At 30.9% G+C, this 12,606-nt stretch overlaps 1 protein-coding gene across 2 annotated transcripts in view; it reads left to right on the top strand.

Moving 5' to 3' along the window:
• Positions 1–9,355, top strand: part of Pof1b (POF1B actin binding protein) — a 59,401-nt gene extending 50,046 nt beyond the window's left edge. For both annotated transcript variants that reach the window (XM_076919052.1, XM_034486246.2), the window contains exons 13-17: positions 61–180; positions 2,536–2,664; positions 3,485–3,567; positions 4,780–4,894; positions 7,310–9,355. In XM_076919052.1, coding sequence (XP_076775167.1) covers positions 61–180; positions 2,536–2,664; positions 3,485–3,567; positions 4,780–4,894; positions 7,310–7,315 — 453 coding nt within the window. In that variant the 3' untranslated portion in view covers positions 7,316–9,355. The remainder of the gene's footprint in view (positions 1–60; positions 181–2,535; positions 2,665–3,484; positions 3,568–4,779; positions 4,895–7,309) is intronic.
• The last annotated feature ends 3,251 nt before the right edge of the window (positions 9,356–12,606 follow it).

The following is a 12,606-nucleotide window of genomic DNA, read 5'->3' as shown; positions in this document are numbered from 1 at the left end:
TCTTAACAACCTAATTACAGAAAGCTATTTTGTTTTTTTTTTGTTTGTTTGTTTGTTTAGGTGTCTGAGACTTGCACAGGCCCGATACTACAGGCTAAAATGGATGAGATTGGCAACCATTATATGGAGATGGTAAAAAATTTGAGACTTGAGAAAGATAGAGAAATAAGCAAGCTAAGGGTATGTTGATCCTACATTGCATAAAATTGTCTACAGAGACTTTTTAAAACAATAATGATTGTTGGGCCTTGAGAGATAACTCAGAGATTAAAAAAAAAAAAAAACTTGCTGTTCAACCATGAGAAACAGAGCTTAGGTACCAACACCCATGTATGAAGCCATGCATTTCTTTCTTCAAATGCTTGTAACTACAGCTCTCTGAAATCTATTACCGTTTTCTAGCCTCTGCATACACATATAAGCATGCACATATATTTATCATACATGTATAGATAAGGTATAAGGTACATTTTTATTAAAATTATAATTATCACTATCATCCCCACTCCATTTCCTGGATATTATTAAAAAGATAAATAAATATTGCTACAATGTTAAAGAAATAAAGAAAAGCTAAATTGAAGACTTTTTTATATTTTCTAAAAGCTTTTCTTATACTTCTGTATATTAAAAAAGCAGCAAAACTTCTAGTTGGTACTTCAAATTAAATTATTTTATACTTTAGGTTATTTTTTCTCAGTTGGTCAAAAAGGACATTAATTTCATTGTCTTGATTTTTATTAATTTTTAACAACATTTTTTTGGGAGATGGGTGAAGGGTCCTTCATAATATTGCTTAATGCATGCTTATTCAGAGAAGAGTAATATGTAACACTGTACAGCTAAGCCATAGTTTAGATGGGTGATTATAAATATTTTGGTTAAAAAATATTACACCATTTCCCCCTTCTCTTTCCTCTTTCCAGTCTCTTCTGTACACCATCCCTTGCTTGTTCTTCAGATCCATGCTTTTTTAAAAAATCTTATTACATATTTTTACAAATGCCTAAATACATAAATACAACCTACTCACCTTATTTAGTGTTACTGTATAATTTTGAGGCAGACCATTCAGTACTGAATAACCAATTAAGGGATGTATACATAGGGAAACCTATTTCTCCCATTGTCTGCATTTCTTAGTTGCCTGTAGTTGTCTATGGATGGGGCCTGGTGAGATTTTTTTTTTATGTTAGCATGCCTATTGATACTATCTCTCTTTAGGTCTTGTTTAGGAAGCCATATGGAGGCATCATGAGTGAATTTTCCCAGCCATTGCTGTAAGAGTCAATCTCACAGCAAATTTATTTGTCCTGTGGCTTACTTACTTACTTACAATCTTACTGCCCCCTCTCTCTTGATATTCCCCGAAGCTTAGGTTCAAAAATTGTGTTTTACACCTATCAATTGTGGCTGAACACATCACAATCATTTGTTCTCTGTATTTTAACAATTATACATATTAAGAGTTTTGTTACTCATGAAAATTATGCTGGACTTTGTTTACCTAAAATGGACAACAAAATTAGGATACTTGCAAGAGTAAGTATATAGTATGTTTAGTTACAATTCTATGTTGAATTGATATAACTAACCCTTAATTTACTGAGTCTTAAATGTAGACAAATACATTTAACTATCTTATGATTGATTTATTTTTATTTTCTGTGGATTGTTGAGCTATCTCTGTGAAGATCTTGGATCCCCTGGAACTGGAGTTTAAAGGCCCTTGTGAGCTGCCACGTGGGTGCTAGAGATTGAACCTGGGTCCTCTGGAAGAGCAGCCAGTGTTCTTAGTGCCTGAGCCATCTGTTCAGCCCTGACATTTAAATATCTTGAGAGATGAAATGGCCAATGATTTTTCTCTCTTAATATTAGTGATTTTTTTCTAAAAGAAATTAAACAAAACTTAATTTGTTAATAGGCCTCCTGATCATTCTACCAAATTTCTTCTACTGATTTTCTCTTTATCCAACCTAACATTATTAATAGCACGTAGCCTGGCAGCTTCTATATCTACATATGTGGACATGAGGAAGAGAAGGTTTGTCCTCAGGATCTTTGCTTTGAGTTGCAGCTGTTATTATGTTAGTCTGGATTACTTCTGAGATGCTTATCTCCCTGGGATGCTGTGAATATTCAGTTAAGACATGCATCAGGAGTCATTTTGTGAACTGAAAGTATAACATTAAGTGAAAGCATAACATTGTGAATGAACAGCATAACATTAAGATTGAAGGTGCCTTAATTTGTTTTTGAGAAAGTGCCTTTTTTCTTAGCTTTATTTTATTGCTATGGCCTAAAGCATTTGCTTAGATAGTACTAATCATAAATGGCGAACACAGCTTTTAAGATGAGAAACTTCTGGCATTTCAAATTATATTTAATGTCAATGAAATTCTATAGACATTTATGAAAACTGATATATTAGTTTTTATTATATGACTAGCTATGTGACTTGACCTAATTATACTATATTGCAGTTAAATTGTATTTTTAAAAGCATTATAATAATTATTATTTCTAAATCCTTAGTCCCAATTAAACCAGTACCAAAAAGATGTTTCAAAAAGAGAAGGAAGTTGTAGTGATTTCCAATTCAAGCTTCATGAATTGACAAGTTTGCTGGAAGAGAAGGATTCACTAATAAAGCGTCAATCAGAGGTAAGAAAAAGGAGAGAAAATGCAAAGGTACAATTAAGTTCTGTATAATAAATAATTCCCATGGGTTAGGAAAGGACACATTGAGTGGGAATGATGGTTTATGTGTTCAAGGCGCCTAATCAAAACACCAAAGAAAGGACACATTTCCAATATATACTTTACTTCATATTAATGTATGTATATGAATAGTAAAATTTACACTTAATGAAATGAAAGAAGGAATTGAAGTTAAAAAAAGATGGGTGCTGTACATTTACTATTTCTAAGACACTGGATTTATTTTAACATTCTCTAAATTCTGTGAAATTCTGTGAAATTCTCTAAAGCCTGTGAGATCATTGTTAGATCATGAACTCTTCCTTCATTAAGGATCTACATTGAATCAGCAGCATGTAGCCCAGAATATGGTATATAATAAGTTCTAAAGAAACTACTATTATTTTAAAAATGATACTCACAGTAACATTAATAATAAATTTGTTAGGACTCTGAATTTACTGCCTTGTAGAAATTTCACTATTATTATTATTATTATTATTGTTGTTGTTGTTGTTGTTATTATTATTAATTGGCCTTACTTTTCAACTGCTCAGAACAAAACCAAAAAATTACATCTTCATACTGACAACAATGTCCATCCAATTGTCAACATCCTACCTCAGTTTGTGGAATTCTTAAAAGGCGTGTATAAAATTTTGGCTACTGTGGATCAACATTAGTAGAATTATAAAACAGGAGGAGTGGTTGGGGTTGTCCTTAGTAATCTTATTACCTAATGCTTATATTTCTATTTAAATGATTACTGTGTTTTATTTGTAAGGAACTCTCAAAGTTGAGACAAGAAATATATTCATCCCATAACCAATCCTCTGGTGGAGGAAGGACTACAATCACCACAAAAAAGTAATGTACTTTAAAATAACATTTTAATGTGCCAAGTTATTATAAAATTTAAGGTATTATTCTCTTAGTTGATGTGCATATCACTAAAAAGGGTTTAGATCATTTTACTTGTCAGCAATCTACTGGAGAAGGAATATTTTAAAAAGATATTGATATCATGGTTAGGATAATTCTGTATCATATTTACAGTATGTTAAATATTATAGAAATAAAAACAAATAATCAGTTGTTTATGACATTGGGGCTATCAGTTGATAGATATTTGATTGTACTAAGTTGTGGAAAACAGTCTTTATCTTGCCCTGATTATTCAAATTGAGATTAGTAACCCTTTATGTGAAAGGTATATGCTTCACTAATTACAATGTATGCCTGAAACCTTGGATAATATAAACTCTTATATAAACTTTGTTTTTTTTTTTATTTTAAAACATATATTATAAAGATCAGCATATAATTTTTCATTAAGTGCAGATGTTTTAAGTCTGTTCATTTAAAGAATGTATACATCTGAATTTTAAGCATCGCTAATTATGCGCTTTAGAAAATAAAATGGTTATGTGTGATATCACCAATTGATCTGATAATAAAAAAAGCTGAGTCAGTGACTGATTAGCATATAAAGTACAGATACATTAAAGAATAACTCACATACTACATGTAGTATAGCAAGACAAGATTTTATTAGCCTACTTATAATGGTACAATATAACTTAAGAATTATTTATTTGGGGAAATTTTTAATTAGTGTTTTGGAACATATTTGGGAAGGAATATCTGGAAGTGTTGGTGACTAGGGCAGAGGCAGGATACTGCTTTTTTTCTATATATGAAACATCACTAGACAGTTCTACCACACAAGATATGACTGTGACATGCATTATTGTGTCACTTTAACTTGATAAACTTTCTAGAATCCAGTTGACTTTCCTTTTCCTATCCTGTAAACATGAAAAACTCCAAGCAGTGAGCTCAGCAATTATGGTACTTATTTTATTTTTTCTATGTATTATTGTTCTGTGGTACCAGTGATCTATCAGACTCAGAGGTACATGTTCCTCCCTTTTAAACATAAAAGAGTTGTATTTTTATATTTCAGAAGGCATTTCATTTGAAACTAATCATTCAGTAATAAATGGACTTAAACAGGGAAATAGAAATAGGAGCAACTACAAATGAAAGTTATTTTATAACTCTGGTTTTGGTGCATAGGTACAGAACACAATATCCAATCCTAGGTCTCCTGTACGATGACTATGAATATATACCACCAGGGAGTGATACGCAAACTATTGTGATTGAGAAAACTGAAGACAAATGGACTTGTGTAAGTTTATTTGGGTATTTCTACCCTGTTTTAATTACATATTTATAGCTTTAAAAATTAGGTAAAATATTAGATGTCATAGACAATTTGAAGAGGAATGAAACATAAATGTGCATGTACTGATAGAATTTGTCTTGTAATCTTGAATGTGGATATTTATTACCTTTTATTTCTTTAAAAATGGAAAAGAGATTTGTATCTATTTTCTATCTAGACTGTAAAATACTCCAGGTTTAAATTCTGGGGTTTAATGTGGAGCTGAATAACCATGCCAGTAACATCTACTCTAAAATTTACTTACATCAACTTCCTCCTCCAACATGACCAGATAAAATAAATATCAACACCATTTTAAATAATTCACCCATTACTACAAGGCTGATTATTTTAAAATCTCTTCTTGTACATGGATGCCAGCTACATTCTTAAGACTTTTACTGCTTTGTTAACCTTTAGTATAATGATCTTCATAGAGGAAATATATATTCTCCAGCACAGTAGTCTCTACAGTGATATCTACTTTCCAACTCCAGAACATTTACTGTATTTGGACATTTTCAGCTTTCAGCAGAGGTCAACTATATTGACTTCTACTGGGTATAGACCAAAGTGCTGCCATGAATCCTATAGTGTGCAGGACACTCCTTTATAAAAAAAAATCATCTGACCCCCAAATTTTAATTAGTTCTGAGCTTGAGAAAACTTGCTAATATTTAAAAATGCTCTTTCATTTTTCTCAATTATATACTTCTATAATCTTGCAAGATATTTTAATAGTAATTTACTGATCATGAGCACAGGAATGTGAAACGTTCCTCCTGTACAATGGACAGAGAAATTTTAGAATCTCAGCTTTCAAACCATACATAATTTTATTCAAAACAGTAACTTCAGTGTTGTTATCATCTACCTGTCAAATGGCATATATATATATATATATTCCATAGTTAGTAAACTCAAGAAAGTGCTTAATCTCAAAAAGTAGAGGCAGATTGAAAGGGAGCATGAGGAGGGCATCCAGTTTATTAATAATGTTTTGGTTTTTGAGATTTGTGATTTTGAGCATATGTGTGGAATTTGGAAACAAAGGTTTATAATTTTTTTTTTACATTTCATTGTGCTTTAATATATATGTTGAAAAAATACTGCACCTTAAAATTACAGTTTACTTATGCTGTTACTAAAATTCAATAGTTGTTAGATAATGCATTAAAAAAATATATATCTTGGGCAGTGGTGACACATTCCTTTGTTTCCAGCACGTGTAAGGCAGAGGCAGACAGATCTTTGTGAGTTTGAGCCCACACTAAGTTCCATGACAGCCAGGGCTACATAGTAAAACCCTCTCTTGGAAAAAAAAGTTGGGGGACACAGAAAGAAAAAAAAGAAAGAAAAGAAAAAAAGAAAAGAGAAAAGTATTTATCTTATAGCCAAACAAGCTCAAATACTTCAGTAGTAATAAGAAATCATGATGATTTCAGTTTTAATTTTTTTACAGTAAAAGGCATCAATATTTTAACTAATCAGTGAGAGTAAGCAGTGTGTAGTAAATCTCCAACAAAAATGAAAATACATACATAGTTTAATCTTTTTGAAAAAAAGTTTAATCTTGTTGAAAAAATATTACTAATTATCAAGTGAGAAAAAGTGCTTGATAACTTAAGAATCAGATTAGTAGCAAAAATATGTCTGCACAGGATAAAAACTTTCACTAAAGGATAATTTGATCCTAAAAGTTAAGATTCAAAAAATTGCTTGATGAGGCTGGAGAGATAGCTCAGCAGTTAAGAGCACTGACTGCTCTTTCAGAGGTCCTGAGTTCAATTCCCAGGCATCACATGGTGCTTTGCACCTATCTGTAATAGGATTCAATGTCCTCTTCTGGTGTGTCTGAAGACAGCTACAGTGTGCTCACACACATAAAATAAATAAATCTAAAAACAAATAAAAAACAATTGCTTGACTACATGCAGTAACAATAGTGTGAGAATCTGTGGAATTAAAGGCTCTAGTATTATAGCCATTTCTTCTGTCTCTAATGAAATCTATAGTTAGGGTTGAAAAAGAGTATAGAGGAAGAAGTCCCAAATATATTCAATAAGTTCATAAATGATAGAACTGCATTTATTAGTTGACATATTTTACCACATATTTAACCTCTAAATATTGCAATAAGAACAAATTGTATCCAACCTCCCCCCTCTTGCCTTACAGTCATTTAAAACACATTCCTTAAGTTGGAGATTATCATTTTATTGAATACTCTATAAAATAGTATATAAAAGTGAGATACATTTCTGTTTGCAGTATACATACTCAACTGAATATTTTTTAGTAACTATGTACATGTAATAATGGCAGTATTTTAAAAAATAACTGTGAACCGATTTTAAGATACATTTTTTTCTTTTCTAGCCATGAATGGATCCATTCTACAATACTACAACCCAAAGGAAATTTTCATTGTCTGCATAAATATTTTAATTGTCATTTTCTATTGCTAACTGCAATCAAATTGTGAATCATGGTACTACCCCATGGATTTAATGGGATGATTTACTTCTGGAGATGAATTTCCCCAGTCATTCAGGAGATCTGAGGTCTTTTTTTTTTTTTTTACACATTGATATATTTGATAAAACACCATGCAAATGGGAGAAAAAATAACGTTTGTGTTTAAACTCTGGTTGCAGACAGTGTAAAACCTAACCTGCTATTTTTATATGAGGTGCTTCCAATATGTTGAACTTATACATACAATAGAGTCTTTGCAAGTTATTATATTATGTTAAATGTGCAACTTAGCTACAGGATTCAGTCCTGTTTTCCAGCAAAAAGGGGGCAAATAACAATTAAATTTAAAAATATAGGTTAAATAGAACATGAAATATACAGCCTAAATTTACTTTTCTCACATTGAGCTTATGACTAAAAAGAGTACAACAGTGCTAAAAAATCTTGGAAACAGCTGAGTCAAAGGTGGAGGTTAATTTTGTTAATCATTGATATGAGCAAATATCTTTTAAATAAATGCATTAATTAATTATACATTGCGCAACTTGGTTCTAAGTACATGTTAGTACCTGGGAAAATATGTTCTTTCAAAAAATATTTTCTGCAAGTGATCCCATTCACTTTGTAAAAAACATTATACTGTACTGTAGTAGTGGGGCAATAAGAATGTAGAATTTTTCATAGTGATATATAGACATAGCATTGAAATTTTGCATAGTCATAAAATCTTTAAATAACAAAATTAGCAGTAAAAGATACTTGATATCTGTATCTTACTTGGAGAATATTTTATAGTCTTTGATGTAGTTAGAAATTTGTTAGTTGAGTTACAATGACTTTACAAAGTGATACAAGTATTTGTTTATTATATTACAATAATGAAATTTCATAATATAACCCAATCAAAAGGTACAAAACTTTGTTCATCAAATTAGGATTACTGTAACAAAGATATTCAGGTTACATGTTTAGTTCATAGTTATGTACTAAAGTATCTACAGAAACCTTTATAAAATTCTTCAATGCTTTATAGGCATATTCTAATTATTCTAAGAAGCAGTTAATATAAGCATGGCTGTGGTACTATACGAACTAGACCTATGAGTTAGAAATACTTAAAAGGTCTTGATATGAAATTAAGTCTTATTTATATTCTTATAATACTTAAGATAAGCATTATTCTCTGACACGAATAAAATTTCTATTTTATTAATATTTTATGGTAGAAAATGTTAATGCTTCATATTCTTACAATTCCACTCCTTTTTATGAACAGATAACTTCCCCCCTTTGCTAGCTACTCATATATGCAATTATGGCAAAAGAGTATTGTTTTTCATCTATTACAAAAGTTACAATTGAATGTTTTAATTACCTTGAGAGAAAAAAATGCCATAATTGCAGTTTGAAAATGAGAGTAAGTCTTTTTTAAAATTACTGAAAACTAACGATATCCAGAATTAAAGAGCAATTAAGAAGACAGTCTGTTTGATCTATGATAGTGAATTAGAGTCATATAAAAGTTTCTCATTATTTTTACCAATGTTTTAAGACCAACAGAAATAAGAGGAATAAAAGTGATATTAATTAAATTATACATTTAATTCTGGAGATGAGTTCCCCCAGTCATTCAGGAGACATGAGGTTTTTATACATTGATGTATTTAATAAAACACCATGCAAATGAGAGGGGAAAAAAACCTTTGTGTTTAAACTCTAAATGCAGACAGTGTAGAATCTAACCTGCTATTTTTACATAGGGTGCTTCCTATATTCACCAAGTCCATGTAGTTACTCAATGAAAACTCCAGAGGCATCAGGTGAAAATGTCCGTTTATCTCATTTCTATTTCCATATGTTTTCACTTTAGATTTGTCAAATAAAATGGAGACTGGAGGGTGTCATGCAAAATATTCTTATGTGTCTAAATAAAATATGTTAAGCATCTGTATTGTCTTTGTGGAACTTCAAATAGAAAAGACTTTTAGCTTATCATCCTATTTTACCAGGAAGTTTTTTATCCTTTGAATATTTATATAGGAGCTAAGAGGCAATTCTGTAACATAAGCACAAAAGAAAATTCTTCTTCATGTAGCCTAAACGAGGTGGAACTTTAACAAAAGTTTGATATCCAGCTGGTGCAAAATATACCTTTGCTTACAAATTTAGTTTTCTAAGCCTAAACATGGTTTGCTAAGATATTTTCTTCCCATCTTGGTACTGGTGCTTTAGTCATATTACTTTTTTCAAACATGAACAATATGAAAGGAGCACAATTTTTAAAAATTATTTAACTATCAAATTTACATCAACTTAGCAAAAGTCTGTCTTTGCATTTCTTTCTTTCTCATTATTATAACTTATAATTTTCCTTTGGAAAATAGAAATTCTTTTGAAAGTAAATGTTTTCAAATGCTTTCTTCAAATGACCCATCTTCACCAGGATACACCATTACAAAATTTACTTGATTTTGTAGTAATTTTTGTTCAACTGAAAAATATATTGTTTCATGCTTACTTTAGGATAAATAGTAAATATAGTATTTCGGTAAAAAGTGCCTAATATTTACTCTAGAACAAGACATAACTTTTTATTCTACAAAGGAATAATGAGATTGTTATGTGATACAATTACATGATAGTATCGATTGTCAGTCTCAGTAATTTTCTTGAATTCATCTTATTAAGAATGTGTTTATAAAAAGGCAGGCATAGTGGCATATGCCTTTAATCTCAGCACTTGGGAGGTAGAAACAAGTAGACCTCTGAGTTTGAAGACAGCCTAGTGTATAAATGAGATCCAAGATAGCCAGGGCTACACAAAGGAGCCATGTCTCTAAAATTAAAAAAAAAAAAAAAATGTGCTTATAAACCTTTTTTTACCCATCCCAACATATTACGTGTTTTGAAATTCATGCTACAGAGATCCTTTAATGGGGGAGACTTTACAATATAATGCCTTATTTTTATAGATTGTTAATGCAATCAGTGTTGAATACTCTATATGGTTCAAACACATAAAAAGGAAACCAATGTGTTTAAATGAAAGACTATATAGGTATTTTAATGTAGTTTCCTAAAGGAGTCCAATGAGACAATCATATTGTGGAAAATATCTGTTCCTAGGATAATAGTTTGTAAATCAGATGGGAGGTATGACTTACAGTAAGTGATATATGAGGCACTATTAATATTGCCAACCGGTTCAATCTTTAATGAAACAATATTCCCTTTGGAATAGTTACCTGAAAATGTATAAAGACATGATTTTAAATGTAATGTTTATTCACCATATATAATTTTCATCTCATAGGCTTACTGCTGAATAAGCTCACCCTTTCTAGTTCCTTCTGTTCTCTGGCTGGCTGGTTCAACTCAGCTGTTCTGGCTCAAAACTCTCCAAGCAAACTCATTCAAACTGGCTTCTCTTGGATTCTGACTGAATTTCTCTGTTTGTCCTCAAACTAACTCTGCTGACATGCACTTGATGAACTGTACAAACTGAATTCAACTGAATTCAACTCCACTGCACTGCCTGAACTCAAGAGAACTGCACTTACTGAATTTCCCCCACTCCTAACTCACTCTGCACTCTTTTAAGTAGCCTCTTTCCTGTTTGTTCTCTTGAGAGCTGGGCACATCCTGTCTCTGAATCATTCTGTGAAATCTTTTCGCAGTTTCATCACTTTGCCCCTTTATTACATTTCACTTTGAAATAAGGTTGCTTCCTTCTACAAACTAACTTTACCTTCATTGTTAGGGGAATAATATAAATGAAACAAGCATTGTCAAGTAATGTTAATCATTGAAGATGTCTAAGTGGCTACATAAAAGCTATTCTTGAATTTGTATATATATATATATATAAGTTTTTATGGATGGCACAAAGTTGATATTGAAAGTTTTCCTGTTTGAGACATCAGAGAATTCAAGGGCTCTTTCTGGGAAAATAATTCCTGATACATTGCTCATGCCACAGATCACTTAAAAATGGAGTTGAACAATTTTAACTGCACATGATGGCTATGAACTAGTCTGTAAAAGGGACTTTACAGTGTAAGTCCCTTACAGGTATTCAGGGCAGTCATGTGCCAGGAAAACCTATTCTTTTAAGGACAATCTTTAACTTATAATGTGATTTCTATCTTGCGTGGACTAAATTTTTAGGGACCATTTATTTATAAGTAAATAAATAGATATTTTGTTCAATTTCACTATAACCATGAACAACTTCTTATATGGTACCTTGCTTCCCTCAGCAACTGTGATAATAGTCCTTACACTCTCCAAAATGATCTTTGAATATAAACAAACAAAAAAAATTGTGTTCACTTCTTTTAAGCCTACAATGGTTTTCTACTAGAAACTTCTAAGACTCCATCCCTTATCAGTCCTACTAACTCATTGTCTCACAACAGGTTATTTTATCTCAGATTATTTGTATTTATAGGTTTCCTTTCTTTTTCTTAATGGCATATCCCTAATATGGATTTTCTTTATCCACTTACCCAGTTATTTAATCAAGAGCACCAATGTTTTCTAGAGTAATACTAGATGCTTTTCATCTAACATTCATTACTCAAAAGCACAACAGGTGATCTTACTGGAAATGTAAAACTGTAATTACTACAACTAAATTCAAATTAATAAGATCTCTAGGTGAACCTTATAATTTGTGGAGCACTGGTCTAATACACGAAGGTAAGAGGTTTCTTCTGCTGCTAATGGGCTTTAAAGAATCATTCAATTGGCAAAATTTTAATGTTTATGACAATATGAATCCTGTTAAATAAAAATTATTGGAAAATATCAAATTATGTTATGCTTATTTTCAGTAACAACTTCCAAATAATTGAATCAATACTTTACTTTTTAAATGTATATTGGGAAAATAAATATTCTCATTTCTCTGAACTCATGTAAACAGTTTAAAAATTTTTAGTTTCCTTTCTAATAGTCAATCTCAGGTCTTAAAATGAGGACCTTTATTTATAACATTTCATCATGGTTTTATCAAATGATACCTATTGTTGAGGAATAAATATGATGTAATCATGACTGTTTAAATCCATAACTCACATTAACACAAAAATTTCAACAAAACATATTTAATGATCAAACTGCCTTAAGAGAAACTTTAAATGAAAAGTCTTTAATGTGGAATTTAAATTACAGCAGAACTTTAAATAAACTTATAA

Source organism: Arvicanthis niloticus, chromosome X, assembly GCF_011762505.2.
Source record: "Arvicanthis niloticus isolate mArvNil1 chromosome X, mArvNil1.pat.X, whole genome shotgun sequence".
NCBI lineage: Eukaryota > Metazoa > Chordata > Mammalia > Rodentia > Muridae > Arvicanthis > Arvicanthis niloticus.
This window is presented reverse-complemented; position numbering and strand designations above follow the sequence as displayed.